The sequence below is a fragment of the Salvelinus namaycush genome, chromosome 15 (genome assembly GCF_016432855.1).
Source record: "Salvelinus namaycush isolate Seneca chromosome 15, SaNama_1.0, whole genome shotgun sequence".
Taxonomy (NCBI): Eukaryota; Metazoa; Chordata; class Actinopteri; order Salmoniformes; family Salmonidae; genus Salvelinus; species Salvelinus namaycush.
In genome coordinates this window covers 4,955,882-4,979,046 of record NC_052321.1, presented here as the reverse complement: position 1 = coordinate 4,979,046, position 23,165 = coordinate 4,955,882, and the positions used below count along the sequence as shown (strand labels likewise).

At 47.9% G+C, this 23,165-nt stretch overlaps 2 protein-coding genes across 2 annotated transcripts in view; both read left to right on the top strand.

Annotated features, from left to right (window-relative positions):
- The window catches only part of LOC120059732 (E3 ubiquitin-protein ligase TRIM9-like), a 1,105,060-nt gene that overhangs the window by 125,490 nt on the left and 956,405 nt on the right, over positions 1-23,165 (top strand). The gene's annotated exons all lie outside the window — the stretch shown is intronic.
- Positions 1,043-20,481, top strand: LOC120060133 (neuronal acetylcholine receptor subunit alpha-2-like). Its single transcript, XM_039009236.1, has 8 exons — positions 1,043-1,070; positions 7,640-7,791; positions 7,870-7,914; positions 11,316-11,425; positions 15,859-16,078; positions 16,245-16,863; positions 17,134-17,192; positions 20,356-20,481. Coding segments are annotated over exons 1-8 (1,332 nt in total). The 5' UTR covers positions 1,043-1,069.

Here is a 23,165-nt window from a genome sequence, read left to right as displayed (position 1 = left end):
ATAGAACTTTGGCTGTGGAGGCATGGTCGATCCGTATAGGGCCTATGAAACATTGTACGCATTGAGGGCCATCAAACAACGGAGCCCTATTCAATGAAGGGAAGCGACGTGGGCGGAGGGACCATTAGTACGTGGAGCTTGGCAAAACGGGACATGATTTGTTGAAACAATTGTAAATCAAACCTTGCCTTCATTTACTCACTGTGACTCATTTACTCATTGTGACACACTGAGGTTACAAACTCTGTTTTAGATGAGACTTTGTAGTCAATTTTGACAATATAATAAATGTTTCTGACTCATATTGATGCCACATAGGGTGTTTTCAAAAGGATTAGTTGCTTTTTAGGGGCTATCGCTTAAACCATTTGGAATGAATGGATAAATGTCGACATTTTTTCGTTGAGTCCCCTGGACAAACGTTGAATACTGAAGTCAAACCGTGAGATCTTGTTGAGGACACAGCACCGCAGACAGAGTGTGGTTAGTTCCATCTCTCAGTCTCTCAGGATTTAGAAAGTGGTTGGCTGGACTAGAGATCACGAAGGGACAAGGGAATAAGCACTTTTTGACGCGACTTTTCCGTTCACTTGGAACGTTTATATGTAAAAGGAAAAAAAAGGAATTATGGAAGGAAACAGCGGATACCTCTTATTCACGCGCACCGCAGTGGTTTACGGTTTAATCCTCATCAACCCGGGTAAGTTATACAGTGTCTCTGGAGCCTCATGCGCCTCGCTTGTTCGGTGTCTGTGCCCACTGGCGTTGCCAACCTATATATAGGCTTACCTACCTGGGAAAATAAAAGTGAGGAAGTGAGGCTTTATATTCGCCAACAAAAAAAAGAAACGTTACGCACAACCAAACAGTATAGCATCATAGCCTACATGTTGTTAAACTGAATTATGAATTTTTCAGATTTATCCAATATCCATTGACAGTCAAAGCTCATCAAAGTATTTTATTTTCAAGGATAGTCCGTTTTGAGTATTGTCTAGCCTTTTTTTCTGTAGGTGGCAGGTTTAGTTACTCAAAGCTGTTACTGATTATGTGAGACAATGTATCTCCCAGTTAGCCGACTGACGTGATGTACATTGAATTAATGGTCCAAGGCAATCATAACTAATAAGGCCTGAGGACCTTCTATAGAGGAGTGGCCCAGCAGAACACTTTACACTCAAATCTACCTCTCTATCCCCCGGCTCCTCACTCTCTCTCTCTCTCCATCTCTCTCTATCCCCCAGCTCCTCACTCTCTCTCTCTCTCCATCTCTCTCTACCCCCAGCTCCTCACTCTCTCTCTATCCCTACACCTCTCTCTCTCTCTCTATCCCCCAGCTCCTCACTCTCTCTCTCTCTCCATCTCTCTCTATCCCCCAGCTCCTCACTCTCTCTCCATCCCTCTCTATCCCCCAGCTCCTCACTCTCCGTCTCTCTCCATCTCTCTCTATCCCCCACCTCCTCTCTCTCTCTATCCCCCAGCTCCTCACTCTCCGTCTCTCTCCATCTCTCTCTACCCCCACCTCCTCTCTCTCTCTCTCTCCATCTCTCTCTATCCCCCAGCTCCTCACTCTCTCTCTCTCTCCATCTCTCTCTACCCCCACCTCCTCTCTCTCTCTATCCCTCCACCTCTTCTCTCTCTCTCTCTATCCCCCCACCTCTCTCTCTCTCTCTCTATCCCCCCACCTCTCTCTCGCTCCCCCCCCCCCTCTCTCTCGCTCAGTCTCTCTCTATCCCTCCACCTCTCTCTCTCTCTCTCTCTCTCTATTCCCCCACCTCCTCTCTCTCTCTCTCTCTCTCTCTCTCTCTCTCTCTCTCTCTCTCTCTCTCTCTCTCTCTCTCTCTCTCTCTCTCTCTCTCTCTCTCTCTCTCTCTCTCTCTCTCTCTCTCTCTCTCTCTCTCTCTCTCTCTCTCTCTCTCTCTCTCTCTCTCTCTCTATCCCTCCACCTCTCTTTCTCTCCCTCTCTATCCCTCCACCTCTCTCTCTCTCTCTATTCCCCCACCCCCCCTCCCCTCCCCTCCCTCTCTCTCTCTCTCTCTATCCCCCCACCTCCACTCTCTCTATCCCCCACCTCTCTCTCTCTCTCTCTATCCCCCCACCTCTCTCTCGCTAACCCCCCACCTCTCTCTCGCTCAGTCTCTCTCTATCCCTCCACCTCTCTCTCTCTCTCTCTCTCTATTCCCCCACCTCCTCTCTCTCTCTCTCTCTCTTTCTCTCCGTCTCTCTCTATTCCCCCACCTCCTCTCTCTCTCTCTCTCTCTCTCTCTCTCTCTCTCTCTCTCTCTCTCTCTCTCTCTCTCTCTCTCTCTCTATCCCCCCACCTCTCTTTCTCTCTGTCTCTCTCTATTCCCCCACCTCTCTCTCTCTCTCTCTCTATTCCCCCCCCCCCCCTCCCCTCCCTCCCTCTCTCTCTCTCTCTCTCTCTATCCCCCACCTCTCTCTCTCTATCCCCCCACCTCTCTTTCTCTCCGTCTCTCTCTCTCTCTCTCTCTCTCTCTCTCTCTCTCTCTCTCTCTCTCTCTCTCTCTCTCTCTCTCTCTCTCTCTTTCTCTCTCTCTTCCCCCACCTCCCCTCCCCTCCCTCTCTCTCTCTCTCTCTCTCTCTCTCTCTCTATCCCCCCACCTCTCTCTCTCTATCCCCCCACCTCTCTTTCTCTCTGTCTCTCTCTATTCCCCCACCTCTCTCTCTCTCTCTCTCTATTCACCCACCTCCCCTCCCCTCCCTCTCTCTCTCTCTCTCTCTCTATCCCCCACCTCTCTCTCTCTATCCCCCCACCTCTCTTTCTCTCTCTCTCTCTCTCTCTCTCTCTCTCTCTCTCTCTCTCTCTCTCTCTCTCTCTCTCTCTCTCTCTCTCTCTCTCTCTCTCTCTCTCTCTCTCTATTCCCCCACCTCCCCTCCCCTCCCTCTCTCTCTCTCTATCCCCCCACCTCTCTCTCTCTATCCCCCCACCTCTCTTTCTCTCTGTCTCTCTCTATTCCCCCACCTCTCTCTCTCTCTCTATCCCCCCACCTCCCCTCTCTCTATCCCCCCACCTCTCTTTCTCTCTGTCTCTCTCTATTCCCCCACCTCTCTCTCTCTCTCTATCCCCCCACCTCCACTCTCTCTATCCCCCCACCTCTCTTTCTCTCCGTCTCTCTCTATCCCTCCACCTCTCTCTCTCTCTCTCTCTATTCCCCCACCTCCCCTCCCTCTCTCTCTCTCTCTATTCCCCCACCTCCCCTCCCTCTCTCTCTCTTTCTCTCTCTATCCCCCCACCTCTCTCTCTCTATCCCCCCACCTCTCTTTCTCTCCGTCTCTCTCTATTCCCCCACCTCTCTCTCTCTCTCTCTATTCCCCCACCTCCCCTCTCTCTCTCTCTCTCTCTCTATATCCCCCCACCTCTCTCTCACTATCCCACCACCTCTCTCTCTCTCTCCTCTCTCTCTACCCCCCACCTCCTCTCTCTCCATATCTCTCTATCCCCCACCTCATCTCTCTCTATTCCCCCACCACCTCTCTCTTTCTCTCCATCTCTCTCTATCCCCCCGCCAACTCTCTCTCTCTATCCCTCCACCTCCTCTCTCTCTATCCCCCCATCTCCTCTCTCTCTCTATCCCCCACCTCTCTCTCTCTCCATCTCTCTCTATCCCCCCACCTCTCTCTCGCTATCCCCCCTCTCCTCTCTCTCTATCCCCCCCACCTCCTCTCTCTCTCTATCCCCCACCTCTCTCTCTCTCTCTATCCCTCCACCTCCTCTCTCTCTATCCCCCCTCTCCTCTCTCGCTATCCCCCCTCTCCTCTCTCTCTATCCCCCCCACCTCCTCTCTCTCTCTATCCCCCACCTCTCTCTCTCTCTATCCCTCCACCTCCTCTCTCTCTATCCCCCTCTCCTCTCTCTCTATCCCCCCCACCTCTCTCTCTCTCTCTATCCCCCCACCTCTCTCTCGCTATCCCCCCACCACCTCTCTCTCTCTCCTCTCTCTCTATCCCCCCTCTCCTCTCTCTCTATCCCCCCCATCTCCTCTCTCTCTCTATCCCCCCACCTCTGTCTCTGTCTCTCTCTATTCCCCCACCTCTCTCTTTCTCTCTCTCTCTCTGTCTCTCTCGCTATCCCCCCACCTCCACTCTCTCTATCCCCCACCTCTCTCTCTCTATCCGTCTCTCTCTATCCCCCACCTCTCTCTCTCTCCGTCTCTCTATCCCCCACATCTCTCTCTCTATCCATCTCTCTCTATCCCCCACCTCTCTCTCTCTCCGTCTCTCTCCATCCCCCCACCTCCTCTCTCTCTATCCCCCCACCTCCTCTCTCGCTATCCCCCCACCTCTCTCTCTCCGTCTCTCTCTATCCCCCACCTCTCTCTCGCTATCCCCCACCCCCTCTCGCTCTATCCCCCCACCTCCTCTCTCTCTCTATCCCCCCCCTCTCTCTCTCTCTCTATCCCCAAACTCTCTCTCTCTATCCCCCACTTCTCTCTCTCTCCATCTCTCTCCATCCCCCCACCTCCTCTCTCTCTATCCCCCACCTCCTCTCTCTCCATCCCCCCACCTCCTCTCTCTCTATCCCCCACCTCCTCTCTCTCTATCCCCCCACCTCTCTCTCTCCGTCTCTCTCTATCCCCCACCTCTCTCTCTCTATCCCCCCACCTCCTCTCTCTCTATCCCCCCACCTCCTCTCTCTCTATCCCCCCCACCTCCTCTCTCTCTCTATCCCCCACCTCTCTCTCTCTCCATCTCTCTCTATCCCCCCACCTCCTCTCTCTCTATCCCCCACCTCCTCTCTCTCTCCATCTCTCTCTATCCCCCCACCTCCTCTCTCTCCATCTCTCTCTATCCCCCCACCTCCTCTCTCTCTATCCCCCCCACCTCCTCTCTCTCTCTATCCCCCACCTCTCTCTCTCTCCATCTCTCTCTATCCCCCACCTCTCTCTCGCTATCCCCCCACCACCTCTCTCTTTCTCTCTCTATTCCCCTACCTCTCTCTCTCTCTGTCTTTCTCTATTCCCCCACCTCTCTCTTTCTCTCTCTCTCTCTCTCTCTCTCTCTCTCTCTGTCTCTCACTATCCCCCCCCCCCCTCTCTCTCCATCTCTCTCTATCCCCCCACCTCCTCTCTCTCTATCCCCCACCTCCTCTCTCTCTCCATCTCTCTCTATCCCCCCACCTCCTCTCTCTCCATCTCTCTCTATCCCCCCACCTCCTCTCTCTCTCTATCCCCCACCTCCTCTCTCTCTCCATCTCTCTCTATCCCCCACCTCCTCTCTCTCTCCATCTCTCTCTATCCCCCCACCTCCTCTCTCTCTCCATCTCTCTCTATCCCCCCACCTCCTCTCTCTCTATCCCCCACCTCCTCTCTCTCTCCATCTCTCTCTATCCCCCCACCTCCTCTCTCTCTATCCCCCACCTCCTCTCTCTCTATCCCCCACCTCTCTCTCTCTCCATCTCTCTCTATCCCCCCACCTCCTCTCTCTCTATCCCCCACCTCCTCTCTCTCTCCATCTCTCTCTATCCCCCACCTCCTCTCTCTCTCCATCTCTCTCTATCCCCCACCTCCTCTCTCTCCATCTCTCACTATCCCCCCACCTCCTCTCTCTCTATCCCCCACCTCATCTCTCTCTCCATCTCTCTCTATCCCCCACCTCATCTCTCTCTCCATCTCTCTCTATCCCCCACCTCATCTCTCTCTCCATCTCTCTCTATCCCCCCACCTCCTCTCTCTCTATCCCCCACCTCCTCTCTCTCTCCATCTCTCTCTATCCCCCCACCTCTCTCTCTCTCCATCTCTCTCTATCCCCCACCTCCTCTTTCTCCATCTCTCTCTATCCCCCCACCTCCTCTCTCTCCATCTCTCACTATCCCCCCACCTCCTCTCTCTCTATCCCCCACCTCATCTCTCTCTCCATCTCTCTCTATCCCCCACCTCCTCTCTCTCTCCATCTCTCTCTATCCCCCCACCTCTCTCTCTCTCTCTATCCCCCACCTCTCTCTCTCTATCCCCCACCTCTCTCTCTCTACCCCCCACCTCTCTCTCTCTCTCTCTATCCCCCACCTCTCTCTATCCCCACCTCTCCATCCCCACCTCTCTCTATCCCCCATCTCTCTCTATCCCCCACCTCTCTCTCTCTATCCCCCCACCTTCACTCTCTCTATCCCCCACCTCTCTCTCTCTATCCCCCACCTCTCTCTCTCTATCCCCCCACCTTCACTCTCTCTATCCCCCACCTCTCTCTCTCTATCCCCCACCTCTCTCTCTCTATCCCCCACCTCTCTCTCTCTATCCCCCCACCTTCACTCTCTCTATCCCCCACCTCTCTCTCTCTATCCCCCACCTCTCTCTCTCTATCCCCCCACCTTCACTCTCTCTATCCCCCACCTCTCTCTCTCTATCCCCCTACCTCTCTCTCTCTATCCCCCCACCTCTCTCTCTCTATCCCCCCACCTCTCTCTCTCTATCCCCCACCTCTCTCTCTCTATCCCCCCACCTTCACTCTCTCTATCCCCCACCTCTCTCTCTCTATCCCCCACCTCTCTCTCTCTATCCCCCCACCTTCACTCTCTCTATCCCCCACCTCTCTCTCTCTATCCCCCCACCTCTCTCTCTCTATCCCCCACCTCTCTCTCTCTATCCCCCCACCTTCACTCTCTCTATCCCCCACCTCTCTCTCTCTATCCCCCCACCTCTCTCTCTCTATCCCCCCACCTCTCTCTCTCTATCCCCCCACCTTCACTCTCTCTATCCCCCACCTCTCTCTCTCTCTATCCCCCCACCTCTCTCTCTCTATCCCCCCACCTCTCTCTCTCTATCCCCCACCTCTCTCTCTCTATCCCCCCACCTCTCTCTCTCTATCCCCCCACCTCTCACTTTCTCTATCCCCCCACCTCTCTCTCTCTATCCCCCCACCTCTCACTCTCTCTATCCCCCCCACCTCCTCTCTCTCTCTATCCCCCACCCACCTCTCTCTCTCTATCCCCCCACCTCTCTCTCTCTATCCCCCCACCTCTCTCTCTCTATCCCCCACCTCTCACTCTCTCTACCCCCCCACCTCTCTCTCTCTCTCTATCCCCCACCTCTCTCTCTACCCCTCCACCTCTCTCTCTACCCCTCCACCTCTCTCTCTCTCTCTATCCCCCCACCTCTCTCTCTCTACCCCCCCACCTCTCTCTCTCTCTCTCTATCCCCCCACCTCTCACTCTCTCTATCCCCCACCTCTCTCTCTCTATCCCCCACCTCTCTCTCTCTATCCCTCCACCTCTCTCTCTCTATCCCTCCACCTCTCTCTCTCCATCCCTCCACCTCTCTCTCTCCATCCCTCCACCTCTCTCTCTCCATCCCTCCACCTCTCTCTCTCCATCCCTCCACCTCTCTCTCTCTATCCCTCCACCTCTCTCTCTCTATCCCCCCACCTCTCTCTCTCTCTCGTAGTTCTGTCTATGAATTTGAGAGTGGTTACATTTCTCCAGCCCCTCGTCCCTCAGCTTTTTACCAAAATAGTGGCTGGGAAACCCTTGGTTTCTGTTTCAACTGCTGATTGGCCCTTTAAGATTCAATTGTCATTTTAGACTGGTTCATATCTTTCCCATTAATTTGTGACTGATTATAGCTAGTGTGTGTTTGTGTGTGTGTGTGTGTGTGTGTGGGTGGGTGGGTGGGGGGTTCTTCCTCAGTGTTAAGTCATGACTGGACTCATGCCCATGCAGAGGACAGGTTGTTCAACAGGCTGTTCGTTGGCTATAACAAGTGGTCCCGCCCTGTACGAAACATCAGCGACGTTGTCATCGTCAAGTTCGGTCTGTCCATCGCACAACTCATAGACGTGGTAAGACAACTTGCACGTTCATCTTTTCTACACATAATCTATCACTCAATCAATCAAATCTGTATCCTTCACCCTCAGGATGAGAAGAACCAGATGATGACCACCAACGTATGGCTGAAACAGGTTAGAACATTGTTCTATTCTATTAGTGGCTGAAACAGGTTAGAACAGTGTTCTATTATATTAGTGGCTGAAACAGGTTAGAACACTGTTCTATTCTATTAGTGGCTGAAACAGGTTAGAACACCGTTCTATTATATTAGTGGCTGAAACAGGTTAGAACACTGTTCTATTATATTAGTGGCTGAAACAGGTTAGAACACCGTTCTATTATATTAGTGGCTGAAACAGGTTAGAACACCGTTCTATTATATTAGTGGCTGAAACCGGTTAGAACACTGTTCTATTATATTAGTGGCTGAAACAGGTTAGAACACTGTTCTATTATATTAGTGGCTGAAACAGGTTAGAACACTGTTCTATTATATTAGTGGCTGAAACAGGTTAGAACACTGTTCTATTATATTAGTGGCTGAAACAGGTTAGAACACTGTTCTATTATATTAGTGGCTGAAACAGGTTAGAACACTGTTCTATTATATTAGTGGCTGAAACAGGTTAGAACACTGTTCTATTATATTAGTGGCTGAAACAGGTTAGAACACGGTTCTATTCTATTAGTGGCTGAAACAGGTTAGAACACTGTTCTATTATATTAGTGGCTGAAACAGGTTAGAACACTGTTCTATTATATTAGTGGCTGAAACAGGTTAGAACACTGTTCTATTCTATTAGTGGCTGAAACAGGTTAGAACACTGTTCTATTCTATTAGTGGCTGAAACAGGTTAGAACACTGTTCTATTATATTAGTGGCTGAAACAGGTTAGAACACTGTTCTATTATATTAGTGGCTGAAACAGGTTAGAACACTGTTCTATTCTATTAGTGTCTGAAACAGGTTAGAACACTGTTCTATTCTATTAGTGGCTGAAACAGGTTAGAACACTGTTCTATTATATTAGTGGCTGAAACAGGTAAGAACACTGTTCTATTCTATTAGTGTCTGAAACAGGTTAGAACACCGTTCTATTATATTAGTGGCTGAAACAGGTTAGAACACCGTTCTATTACATTAGCTGCTGAAACAGGTTAGAACACTGTTCTATTATATTAGCGGCTGAAACAGGTTAGAACACCGTTCTATTCTATTAGTGGCTGAAACAGGTTAGAACACTGTTCTATTCTATTAGTGTCTGAAACAGGTTAGAACACTGTTCTATTATATTAGTGGCTGAAAAGGTTAGAACAGTATTATATTAGTGGCTGAAACAGGTTAGAACACCGTTCTATTATATTAGTGGCTGAAACAGGTTAGAACACCGTTCTATTTTATTAGTGGCTGAAACAGGGTAGAACACTGTTCTATTATATTAGTGGCTGAAACAGGTTAGAACATTGTTCTATTCTATTAGTGGCTGAAACAGGTTAGAACACCGTTCTATTATATTAGTGGCTGAAACAGGTTAGAACACTGTTCTTTTCTATTAGTGGCTGAAACAGGTTAGAACACGGTTCTATTTTATTAGTGGCTGATTCAGGTTAGAACACGGTTCTATTATATTAGTGGCTGATTCAGGTTAGAACACTGTTCTATTATATTAGTGGCTGAAACAGGTTAGAACACGGTTCTATTTTATTAGTGGCTGAAACAGGTTAGAACACGGTTCTATTATAGTAGTGGCTGAAACAGGTTAGAACACCGTTCTATTCTATTAGTGGCTGAAACAGGTTAGAACACCGTTCTATTATAGTAGTGGCTGAAACAGGTTAGAACACCGTTCTATTCTATTAGTGGCTGAAACAGGTTAGAACACTGTTCTGTTCTATTAGCGGCTGAAACAGGTTAGAACACTGTTCTATTCTATTAGTGTCTGAAACAGGTTAGAACACTGTTCTATTATATTAGCGGCTGAAACAGGTTAGAACACTGTTCTATTCTATTAGTGTCTGAAACAGGTTAGAACACTGTTCTATTATATTAGTGGCTGAAACAGGTTAGAACAGTGTTCTATTATATTAGTGGCTGAAACAGGTTAGAACACCGTTCTATTATATTAGTGGCTGAAACAGGTTAGAACACCGTTCTATTAGTGGCTGAAACAGGTTAGAACACTGTTCTATTCTATTAGTGTCTGAAACAGGTTAGAACACTGTTCTATTATATTAGCGGCTGAAACAGGTTAGAACACTGTTCTATTCTATTAGTGTCTGAAACAGGTTAGAACACCGTTCTATTTTATTAGTGTCTGAAACAGGTTAGAACACTGTTCTATTATATTAGTGGCTGAAACAGGTTAGAACAGTGTTCTATTATATTAGTGGCTGAAACAGGTTAGAACACCGTTCTATTATATTAGTGGCTGAAACAGGTTAGAACACCGTTCTATTATATTAGTGGCTGAAACAGGTTAGAACACTGTTCTATTCTATTAGTGGCTGAAACAGGTTAGAACACGGTTCTATTTTATTAGTGGCTGATTCAGGTTAGAACACTGTTCTATTAGTGGCTGAAACAGGTTAGAACACGGTTCTATTTTATTAGTGGCTGAAACAGGTTAGAACACTGTTCTATTATAGTAGTGGCTGAAACAGGTTAGAACACCGTTCTATTCTATTAGTGGCTGAAACAGGTTAGAACACTGTTCTATTATAGTAGTGGCTGAAACAGGTTAGAACACCGTTCTATTCTATTAGTGGCTGAAACAGGTTAGAACACTGTTCTATTCTATTAGCGGCTGAAACAGGTTAGAACACTGTTCTATTCTATTAGTGGCTGAAACAGGTTAGAACACTGTTCTATTATATTAGTGGCTGAAACAGGTTAGAACACTGTTCTATTATATTAGTGGCTGAAACAGGTTAGAACACTGTTCTATTCTATTAGTGGCTGAAACAGGTTAGACCACTGTTCTGTTATATTAGTGGCTGAAACAGGTTAGAGCACTGTTCTATTCTATTAGCGGCTGAAACAGGTTAGAACACTGTTCTATTATATTAGTGGCTGAAACAGGTTAGAACACTGTTCTATTATATTAGTGGCTGAAACAGGTTAGAACACTGTTCTATTTTATTAGCGGCTGAAACAGGAAAGAATAGTAATATTGTCTCTACTTTCCTCGATGTCTATGGCTGCATTTACACAGGCAGCCAATTATTGGCAAGAACTAATCTGATTGGTCAAGTCAAAAGATGCAATTAGTGAAAAACTATTAGAATTCGTCTGCCTGTGTAAACGCAGCCTAGGACATTCAGAACAACATGGAGGAAACTCCTGAGACGATGGAAACGTTTAAGTATTCTTGTTTGTCCTGTGGTTAACCCCTCCAGGAGTGGAGTGACTTTAATCGTATCGTGTGTGTGTGTGTGTGTGTGTGTGTGTGTGTGTGTGTGTGTGTGTGTGTGTGTGTGTGTGTGTGTGTGTGTGTGTGTGTGTGTGTGTGTGTGTGTGTGTGTGTGTGTGTAGGAGTGGAGTGACTATAAACTGCGGTGGCGTCCATCTGACTACGACAACGTAACGTCCATTAGAGTACCTTCTGAACTGATCTGGGTACCTGACATCGTCCTCTATAACAAGTCAGTCACACGCACGCACGCACGCACGCACGCACGCACGCACGCACGCACGCACGCACGCACGCACGCACGCACGCACGCACACACACACACACAATGATCAATTAGTTGTGTAGGAGGAGGCAGTAATCTGTGGTTCTATAGTTGTGTAGGAGGAGGCAGTAATCTGTGGTTCTACAGTTGTGTAGGAGATGGCAGTAATCTGTGGTTCTACAGTTGTGTAGGAGATGGCATTAATCTGTGGTTCTATAGTTGTGTAGGAGATGGCAGTAATCTGTGTTTCTATAGTTGTGTAGGAGATGGCAGTAATCTGTGGTTCTACAGTTGTGTAGGAGGAGGCAGTAATCTGTGGTTCTATAGTTGTGTAGGAGATGGCAGTAATCTGTGGTTCTATAGTTGTGTAGGAGGAGGCAGTAATCTGTGGTTCTATAGTTGTGTAGGAGGAGGCAGTAATCTGTGGTTCTATAGTTGTGTAGGAGATGGCAGTAATCTGTGGTTCTATAGTTGTGTAGGAGGAGGCAGTAATCTGTGGTTCTATAGTTGTGTAGGAGGAGGCAGTAATCTGTGGTTATATAGTTGTGTAGGAGATGGCAGTAATCTGTGGTTCTATAGTTGTGTAGGAGGAGGCAGTAATCTGTGGTTCTATAGTTGTGTAGGAGGAGGCAGTAATCTGTGGTTCTACAGTTGTGTAGGAGGAGGCAGTAATCTGTGGTTCTATAGTTGTGTAGGAGGAGGCAGTAATCTGTGGTTCTACAGTTGTGTAGGAGGAGGCAGTAATCTGTGGTTCTATAGTTGTGTAGGAGGAGGCAGTAATCTGTGTTCCAAAGTTGTGTAGGAGGAGGCAGTAATCTGTGGTTATATAGTTGTGTAGGAGGAGGCAGTAATCTGTGGTTCTACAGTTGTGTAGGAGGAGGCAGTAATCTGTGGTTCTATAGTTGTGTAGGAGGAGGCAGTAATCTGTGGTTCTATAGTTGTGTAGGAGGAGGCAGTAATCTGTGGTTCTGTAGTTGTGTAGGAGATGGCAGTAATCTGTGGTTCTATAGTTGTGTAGGAGGAGGCAGTAATCTGTGGTTCTATAGTTGTGTAGGAGGAGGCAGTAATCTGTGGTTCTATAGTTGTGTAGGAGGAGGCAGTAATCTGTGGTTCTATAGTTGTGTAGGAGGAGGCAGTAATCTGTGGTTCTATAGTTGTGTAGGAGGAGGCAGTAATCTGTGGTTCTATAGTTGTGTAGGAGATGGCAGTAATCTGTGGTTCTATAGTTGTGTAGGAGGAGGCAGTAATCTGTGGTTCTATAGTTGTGTAGGAGGAGGCAGTAATCTGTGGTTCTACAGTTGTGTAGGAGGAGGCAGTAATCTTTGGTTCTACAGTTGTGTAGGAGATGGCAGTAATCTGTGGTTCTATAGTTGTGTAGGAGGAGGCAGTAATCTGTGGTTATATAGTTGTGTAGGAGATGGCAGTAATCTGTGGTTCTATAGTTGTGTAGGAGATGGCAGTAATCTGTGGTTCTACAGTTGTGTAGGAGATGGCAGTAATCTGTGGTTCTACAGTTGTGTAGGAGATGGCAGTAATCTGTGGTTCTATAGTTGTGGTTCCATAAACAGTATCAATCAATCATTATAATGTATTTATTCATAAAGCCCTTTTTACATCAGCAGATGTGACAAAGTGCTTGTACAGAAACCCAGCCCAAAACCCCAAACAGCAAGCAATGCAGATTTCAAAGCATGGTGGCTGGGAAATACTCCCTAGAAAGGCAGGAATTTAGGTAGAAACCTAGAGAGGAACCAGGCTCTGTAGGGTGACCAGTCCTCTTCTGGCTTTACCGGGTGGAGATTATAAGAGTACATGGCCATTAAGGCCAGATTGTTCTTCAAGATGTTCAAAAGTCCATAGATGAACAGCAGGGTCAAGAGAGAGAGAGAGAGAGAGAGAGAGAGAGAGAGGAAAGCGGCAGGAAAGGTAGCACGTCCAGTGAACAGGTCAGGGTTCCACAGGCAGAACAGTTAAAACTGGAGCAGCAGCACTGCCAGGTGGACAGCCAGTAATCATCAGGTAGTTCTAGAGGGAGCATACTGAAATTCATAGTTCTATATAGTAGTTGTGTTTCTATAAAACAGTCATCTTTTGTTCTATAGTTGTGGTTCTATAAAACAGTAATCTGTGGTTCTGTAGTTGTGGTTAAATAAACAGTAATTTGTGGTTCTCTAGTTGTTTCTGTAAAGCAGTAATCAGTGGTTCTATAGTTGTGGTTCTATAAAACAGTCATGTTTTATTCTATAATTGTGGTTCTACAAACAGTAATCTGTGATTTTATAGTTGTGGTTCTATAAAGCAGTCATCTGTGGTTCTATAGTTGTGGTTCTGTAAAGCTGTAATCTGTGGTTCCATGGGTGTGGTTCTATAAACAGCAATCTGTGGTTCTCTAGGTGTGGTTCTGTAAAGCTATAATCTGTGGTTCTATGGTTGTGGTTCTATAAACGGTAATACGTGGTTCTCTAGTTATGGTTCTATAAACTGTAATCTGTGGTTCTCTAGTTATGGTTCTATAAACGGTAATCTGTGGTTCTATAGTTGTGGTTCTTTAAAGCAGAAATCTGTGGTTCTCTAGGTATGGTTCTATAAACGGTAATCTGTGGTTCTCTAGTTATGGTTCTATAAACGGTAATCTGTGGTTCTCTAGTTATGGTTCTATAAACGGTAATCTGTGGTTCTCTAGTTATGGTTCTATAAACAGTAATCTGTGTTTCTCTAGTTATGGTTCTATAAACGGTAATTTGTGGTTCTCTAGTTATGGTTCTATAAACGGTAATCTGTGGTTCTCTAGTTATGGTTCTATAAACGGTAATCTGTGGTTCTCTAGTTATGGTTCTATAAACAGTAATCTGTGGTTCTCCAGTTATGGTTCTATAAACGGTAATTTGTGGTTCTCTAGTTATGGTTCTATAAACGGTAATCTGTGGTTCTCTAGTTATGGTTCTATAAACAGTAATCTGTGGTTCTCCAGTTATGGTTCTATAAACGGTAATTTGTGGTTCTCTAGTTATGGTTCTATAAACGGTAATCTGTGGTTCTCTAGTTATGGTTCTATAAACGGTAATCTGTGGTTCTCTAGTTATGGTTCTATAAACGGTAATCTGTGGTTCTCTAGTTATGGTTCTATAAACGGTAATCTGTGGTTCTCTAATTATGGTTCTATAAACAGTAATCTGTGGTTCTCCAGTTATGGTTCTATAAACGGTAATCTGTGGTTCTCTAGTTATGGTTTTATAAACGGTAATCTATGGTTCACCCTACCTGACTTTCTCACCACCAGTTGTAAAGACAAGGCTGTCTTGCATCAGACAGTCGTGTCCCGTCCCCCCGGCAGAGGAACACATCACACAGAATTCATCATCAACATTCACATATCATTCTAACGCTCCTTAAACGAGCATCGCTTAGGGTTCCTTTACTCACGTTTGATTTCTAGAATAATGAAGCAACATGCCTTTCCCTTGTTTTGGTCTTTAGATTCTATTGTTTTGGAATAAGACAGGAAGGGGTAGTAGTGCTGCACATCACTCCCTGGTCTGAAGAGTCTTCCTCCCCCTTTTTCTATCTTCTTCTCTCTCGGTCTCTCTCCCCTGCTTTCTCTCTCTCTCTCTCTCTCTTTCTTTCTCTCTCTCTCCCTCCCTCCCTCCCTCCCTCCCTCCCTCCCTCCCTCCCTCCCTCCCTCCCTCCCTCCCGCTCTCTTTCTCTCCCTCCCTCTCGCTCTCTTTCCCTCCCTCCCTCTCGCTCTCTTTCCCTCCCTCCCTCTCTTTCTCTCTCTTTCTCTCTCTTTCCCTCCCTCCCTCTCCCTCCCTCACTCCCGCTCTCTCTCTCCCTCCCTCCCACCCTCTCGCTCTCTTTCTCTCCTTCCCTCCCTCCCTCCCTCCCGCTCTCTTTCTCTCCCTCCCTCTCGCTCTCTTTCCCTCCCTCCCTCTCGCTCTCTTTCCCTCCCTCCCTCTCTTTCTCTCTCTTTCTCTCTCTTTCCCTCCCTCCCTCTCTCTCCCTCCCGCTCTCTCCCTCCCTCCCACCCTCTCGCTCTCTTTCTCTCCCTCCCTCCCTCCCTTCCTCCCCTCTCGCTCTCTTTCTCTCCCTCCCTCCCTCCCGCTCTCTCTCTCCCTCCCTTCCTCCCCTCTCGCTCTCTTTCTCTCCCTCCCTCCCTCCCTCCCGCTCTCTCTCTCCCTCCCCCTCTCCCTCCCTCCCGCTCTCTTTCTCTCCCTCCCTCCCGCTCTCTTTCTCTCCCTCCCTCCCGCCCTCTCGCTCTCTTTCTCTCCCTCCCTCCCTCCCTCCCGTTCTCCCTCCCTCCCTCTTGCTCTCTTTCTCCCTCCCCCCCCCCTCTCGCTCTCTTTCTCCCTCCCTCCCTCCTTCTCGCTCTCTTTCTCTCCCTCTCTCTGTGTATCTCTCCCCAGTGCGGATGGTGAGTTTTCAGTGACCCATATGACCAAGGCTCATCTGTTCCATAGTGGTCATGTGCGCTGGGTTCCCCCGGCCATCTATAAGTCCTCCTGCTCTATAGACGTCACCTTCTTCCCCTTCGATCAGCAGAATTGTAAAATGAAGTTTGGCTCCTGGACCTACGACAGAGCTAAGATAGATCTAGAGCCTATAGGGGATACTGTCGATCTGAAGGTAGGTGTTGCGCGCACACACACACACACACAGATTTACACACACACACACACACAGATTCACACATATTTATACACACACACACACACACACACACACACACACACACACACACACACACACGCACACACACCTAGCCCTTGCTGTGTCTCTGTTTCTGCTCCAGGACTACTGGGAGAGTGGTGAATGGGCTATAGTGAACGCAGTGGGAACCTACAACACTAAGAAGTATGACTGTTGCCATGAGATCTACCCTGATATAACCTACTATTTCATGATCAGACGCCTGCCTCTATTCTACACCGTCAACCTCATTATCCCTTGTCTCCTCATCTCCTGTCTCACCGTCCTGGTGTTCTATCTGCCTTCTGACTGTGGAGAGAAGATCACTCTGTGTATCTCTGTCTTACTCTCTCTCACCGTCTTCCTCCTGCTCATCACTGAGATCATCCCTTCCACCTCCCTGGTGATTCCTCTCATCGGGGAATATCTCCTTTTCATCATGATCTTCGTCACTCTGTCTATTGTGATAACGGTGTTTGTCCTGAACGTCCACCATCGTTCCTCTGCTACTCACACCATGCCTGGCTGGGTTCGGACACTGTTCCTGTCTGCCATTCCCCGGTGGCTCTGCATGAAACGACCCCCGCCTGACCTCAGGAGGAGGGGCTTAGTAGGCAAACTCCACCCCTTCGGAACCTTCAGAACACCTGGCCCCTCCCGCGCTTCGTCGCATTCCACAGCTCACACCTGGCTCATGCGGGAGTCCGATGTTGATCTCCATGGTAACGAGGACGAGGATGTGATTCGCCATGGTTACTTGGATACGGAGATGGACGCGGGGTTAGGGGGGAGGTTGAGGCTTCCCCCATCCTTCTCATTTCCCCCTCCCTCTCCTCGCCTGCCCGTCTACAGCCCCCTCATCCCCAAGACTCACACCACCCAGCGGCCCCCCAATCTGAGTCTGACCCCAGACTGGGACTTCACTCCCCCAGGTCCTGATGTTGGTATGGCCCACGCCCCAGCTCCAGCCCTGTCTCCTGCAGTGTTACAAGCCCTGGAGGGGGTGACGTACATCGCTGAACACCTCAGAGCCGAGGACCAAGACTTCTCTGTGAGACCACTACTGCACCACACAGGGAACTACTGCCCCCTACTGCACCACACAGGGAACTACAACTCCCTACTGTAATCAAACTAAATCCAACTTTATTTATAGAGCACATTTATTAAAGGATTCATTTCAAAGAGCTTGAAAAATAAAATAATACAAGGTGAGAAAGATAAAAACAAATTGACATAGTAAAACAATAATAAAATAAGTGGACACAAGACTAATGCAGTCAAAGATAGACATTCTACAACTGTTCCCTCCTCCAGACATTCTACAGCTGTTCCCTCCTCCAGACATTCTACAGCTGTTCCCTCCTCCAGACATTCTACGACCGTTCCCTCCTCCAGACATTCTACGGCCGTTCCCTCCTCCAGACATTCTACGGCCGTTCCCTCCTCCAGACATTCTACGGCCGTTCCCTCCTCCAGACATTCTACGGACCGTTCCCTCCTCCAGACATTCTACGACCGTTCCCTCCTCCAGACATTCTACGACCGTTCCCTCCTCCAGACATTCTACGACCGTTCCCTCCTCCAGACATTCTACGACCGTTCCCTCCTCCAGACATTCTACGACCGTTCCCTCCTCCAGACATTCTACGACCGTTCCCTCCTCCAGACATTCTACGACCGTTCCCTCCTCCAGACATTCTACGACCGTTCCCTCCTCCAGACATTCTACGACCGTTCCCTCCTCCAGACATTCTACGACCGTTCCCTCCTCCAGACATTCTACGACCCGTTCCCTCCTCCAGACATTCTACGACCGTTCCCTCCTCCAGACATTCTACGACCGTTCCCTCCTCCAGACATTCTACGACCGTTCCCTCCTCCAGACATTCTACGACCGTTCCCTCCTCCAGACATTCTACGACCGTTTCCCTCCTCCAGACATTCTACGACCGTCCCTCCTCCAGACATTCTACGACCGTTCCCTCCTCCAGACATTCTACGACCGTTCCCTCCTCCAGACATTCTACGACCGTTCCCTCCTCCAGACATTCTACGACCGTTTCCCTCCTCCAGACATTCTACGACCGTTCCCTCCTCCAGACATTCTACGACCGTTCCCTCCTCCAGACATTCTACGACCGTTCCCTCCTCCAGACATTCTACGACCGTTCCTCCTCCAGACATTCTACGACCGTTCCCTCCTCCAGACATTCTACGACCGTTCCCTCCTCCAGACATTCTACGACCGTTCCCTCCTCCAGACATTCTACGACCGTTCCCTCCTCCAGACATTCTACGACCGTTCCCTCCTCCAGACATTCTACGACCGTTCCCTCCTCCAGACATTCTACGACCGTTCCCTCCTCCAGACATTCTACGACCGTTCCCTCCTCCAGACATTCTACGACCGTTCCCTCCTCCAGACATTCTACGACCGTTCCCTCCTCCAGACATTCTACGACCGTTCCCTCCTCCAGACATTCTACGACCGTTCCCTCCTCCAGACATTCTACGACCGTTCCCTCCTCCAGACATTCTACGACCGTTCCCTCCTCCAGACATTCTACGACCGTTCCCTCCTCCAGACATTCTACGACCGTTCCCTCCTCCAGACATTCTACGACCGTTCCCTCCTCCAGACATTCTACGACCGTTCCCTCCTCCAGACATTCTACGACCGTTCCCTCCTCCAGACATTCTACGACCGTTCCCTCCTCCAGACATTCTACGACCGTTCCCTCCTCCAGACATTCTACGACCGTTCCCTCCTCCAGACATTCTACGACCGTTCCCTCCTCCAGACATTCTACGACCGTTCCCTCCTCCAGACATTCTACGACCGTTCCCTCCTCCAGACATTCTACGACCGTTCCCTCCTCCAGACATTCTACGACCGTTCCCTCCTCTCCTCCAGACATTCTACGACCGTTCCCTCCTCCAGACATTCTACGACCGTTCCCTCCTCCAGACATTCTACGACCGTTCCCTCCTCCAGACATTCTACGACCGTTCCCTCCTCCAGACATTCTACGACCGTTCCCTCCTCCAGACATTCTACGACCGTTCCCTCCTCCAGACATTCTACGACCGTTCCCTCCTCCAGACATTCTACAACCGTTCCCTCCTCCAGACATTCTACAACCGTTCCCTCCTCCAGACATTCTACAACCGTTCCCTCCTCCAGACATTCTACAACCGTTCCCTCCTCCAGACATTCTACAACCGTTCCCTCCTCCAGACATTCTACAACCGTTCCCTCCTCCAGACATTCTACAACCGTTCCCTCCTCCAGACATTCTACAACTGTTCCCTCCTCCAGACATTCTACAGCTGTTCCCTCCTCCAGACATTCTACAACTGTTCCCTCTTCCAGACATTCTACAACTGTTCCCTCCTCCAGACATTCTACAACTGTTCCCTCCTCCAGACATTCTACAACTGTTCCCTCCTCCAGACATTCTACAGCTGTTCCCTCCTCCAGACATTCTACAACTGTTCCCCCCTCCAGACATTCTACAACTGTTCCCTCTTCCAGACATTCTACAACTGTTCCCTGCTCCCAAGGCTAGGACCATAGTGACTGAAGGCCGACTCACCAAAAGTTTTGGTTCTGACATTCAGAACAACTATAGGATCAGTGCCAGAAGATCTGAGGGACTGACCACACAGAGAATTTCCCTACTTTACCACACAGAGAACTACAACTCTCTACTTTACCACACAGAGAACTACAACTCTCTACTGTACCACACAGAGAACTACAACTCTCTACTGTACCACACAGAAAACTATCGCTTCCTACTGACCAACAACACAATAATTAGGATACATAGAGAGAAAAATGTAGAATCTGCTTCACACAGAGAACTACAACTCCCTTTTGCACCACGGGGAACTACAACTCCCTACTGTACCACACATAGAACTACAACTCCCTACTGTACCACACAGAGCACTCCCACTCCCTACTGTACCACACAGAACTACAACTCCCTACTGTATCACAGAGCGAACTACAACTCCCAACTGTATCACAGAGAGAATTACCACTCCCTACTGTATCATTCAGATAACTACAACTCCCTACTGACCAACAACACGATTTAGGGGAGATGGAGAGCGAGGGGAGAGAACTGAGTAGAATCTGTCTCTGGATTTGTGTGTTTTGTGGTCTTTTAACAATGTTAACCTGTGTGTGTGTGTGTGTTCAGGTGAAGGAGGACTGGAAGTACGTTGCCATGGTGATAGATCGTATCTTCCTGTGGATGTTCATCATCGTGTGTCTCCTGGGAACCATCGGATTGTTCTTACCACCCTGGCTGGCCGGCATGATCTAGAACCCTGCGTGTGTGTGTGTAATAATAATAATTATTTGGTGGGTGCTTATATTTGTCCTATTTCACACATGTACAAGTGTGTTTTTTGCATATCCCAACTCTCCCTGAGCCACTCTCGGAGAGTGGGGTCATGGCCAGGGTCTCACGGTGGTGTGTGTGTGTGTGTGTGTGTGTGTGTGTAACTTAGGGCTCGTCCTTCTACTATGGCTCTCCGGAATGATCTAGAAGCGTTCTAGAACTGTTCCTTAGTCCAGACATTCTAGAACTTTATCCTTCTCTGTTCTACAATCTAGTGTCAACGTTACCAATGTTGAGGAACTTGTGCCAAGTCACAACTTCAAGAAGCATCCTACCCCCCAAAAAATGATAAAGATTGACCTATTTAACATCTAAGACTTATTGGTGAATAAAAATAAAAATGTCTGTCTTTGTATGGACATTAAATGATCAATGTATAGTTATGTCTGCCGATGAATAGTAGAGAGAGAGAGAGAGGAAGATAGAGGGATTGGAGTGGTGAGGGAGGTAGAGCTGGAGGGATGCTTGCACAAATCCAATGTTTTTAAATGCATGAGGGGAAGTGAATGAGTGCACACTTCTGGGTAAAGGGTAGAGAATGGGAACACAGCAGAGTATGTGTTCTCTGGGTTAGCAGTTAGCGACGGCCCCTACGGCCCCTACACTCTTAGAAAAAAGGTAACAAAGAGCCCCCTCTGCTGGTGAGAACTGGAAAGGGAGGCTTTGTGTTGTTTCCGGGTGCGCACCAGTTTTCCTATATTATCAGCACCCCAATGTCCTCACATTTCACCTTAATATCCTGAAAAGGTAGGAAAACAAGAACTGTTTTGAAAAGTCAGGTCCTGAATTTGTTCAAGTGCTATTTTATGCTTAAGGGTTGGGTTTAGGGATTAGGGAAAATATAATTTGTAATGGTTAAACATTTTTATACTCCAAAAAGTCCTGATTACAGCATGTTAGTCATTTAGCAGACCCTCTTATCCAGAGCGACTTACAGGTCATTCATATTCAGGTAGCTAGGTGAGACAACCACATATCACAGTAGTTAGTATATTCATCTTCAGATAGCTAGGTGAGACAACCACATACCACAGTAGTTAGTATATTCATCTTCAGATAGCTAGGTGAGACAACCACATACCACAGTAGTTAGTATATTCATCTTCAGATAGCTAGGTGAGACAACCACATACCACAGTAGTTAGTATATTAATCATCAGATAGCTAGGTGGGACAACCACATATCACAGTAGTTAGTATATACATCTTCAGATCGCTAGGTGAGACAACCACATATCACAGTAGTTAGTATATTCAGATAGCTAGGTGGGACAACCACATATCACAGTAGTTAGTATATTCAGATAGCTAGGTGGGACAACCACATATCACAGTAGTTAGTATATTCAGATAGCTAGGTGAGACAACCACATATCACAGTAGTTAGTATATTCAGATAGCTAGGTGGGACAACCACATATCACAGTAGTTAGTATATTCAGATAGCTAGGTGAGACAACCACATATCACAGTAGTTAGTATATTCAGATAGCTAGGTGGGACAACCACATATCACAGTAGTTAGTATATTCAGATAGCTAGGTGGGACAACCACATATCACAGTAGTTAGTATATTCAGATAGCTAGGTGGGACAACCACATATCACAGTAGTTAGTATATTCAGATAGCTAGGTGGGACAACCACATATCACAGTAGTTAGTATATTCAGATAGCTAGGTGAGACAACCACATATCACAGTAGTTAGTATATTCAGATAGCTAGGTGAGACAACCACATATCACAGTAGTTAGTATATTCAGATAGCTAGGTGAGACAACCACATATCACAGTAGTTAGTATATTCAGATAGCTAGGTGAGACAACCACATATCACAGTAGTTAGTATATTCAGATAGCTAGGTGAGACAACCACATATCACAGTAGTTAGTATATTCAGATAGCTAGGTGGGACAACCACATATCACAGTAGTTAGTATATTCAGATAGCTAGGTGGGACAACCACATATCACAGTAGTTAGTATATTCAGATAGCTAGGTGGGACAACCACATATCACAGTAGCTATGTTACGTTCCCCAGTTTCTGTGTTTGGTGTGTCAGGAAATGGCTTCCTGGATTCAAGCAGCTGATTGGTCATTCCCATCGATGATTGGAGCTCTTACCCCGCCCTCTCGTCAGGAGATACAGCTGTCTTCCATTACCAACTCCTTCTCCAGCTGGATAAAAGCCGGTGTTCCTTTGTTAGGAGAGAGAGCTTCTTGGTATGTCGTTGTTGGTCTGTATAATTGTTCTAAAGTATTTTGTAGCCGGTCCTGCAGGTGTATGTCAAAAGGACTGTGTTTGTGATTATTGAAATTGTTCACTTTCCGTTAGTAATTATTCTGTTTTTGTTCCCAGGGGGGAAGTGGAAGGCACCATGGGAGTGCTTAGGCAAGAGGCCTGCGGGCATACATATACCTGTAGTATTTACTATGTCTATGCACACTAGGTAAGACCTGGGCGGACCATTCCCTGTATTTTGGTTAGCGCGCCAGGTGGTGCTAAGAGAGGTAAGTAATGGATAGGTAGGAGAGGGGGCTATTTACCTTTTACTTTCTTTGCTTTGGTTCCGTCCAGCCCCTTTTCCCCACATTACCGTGT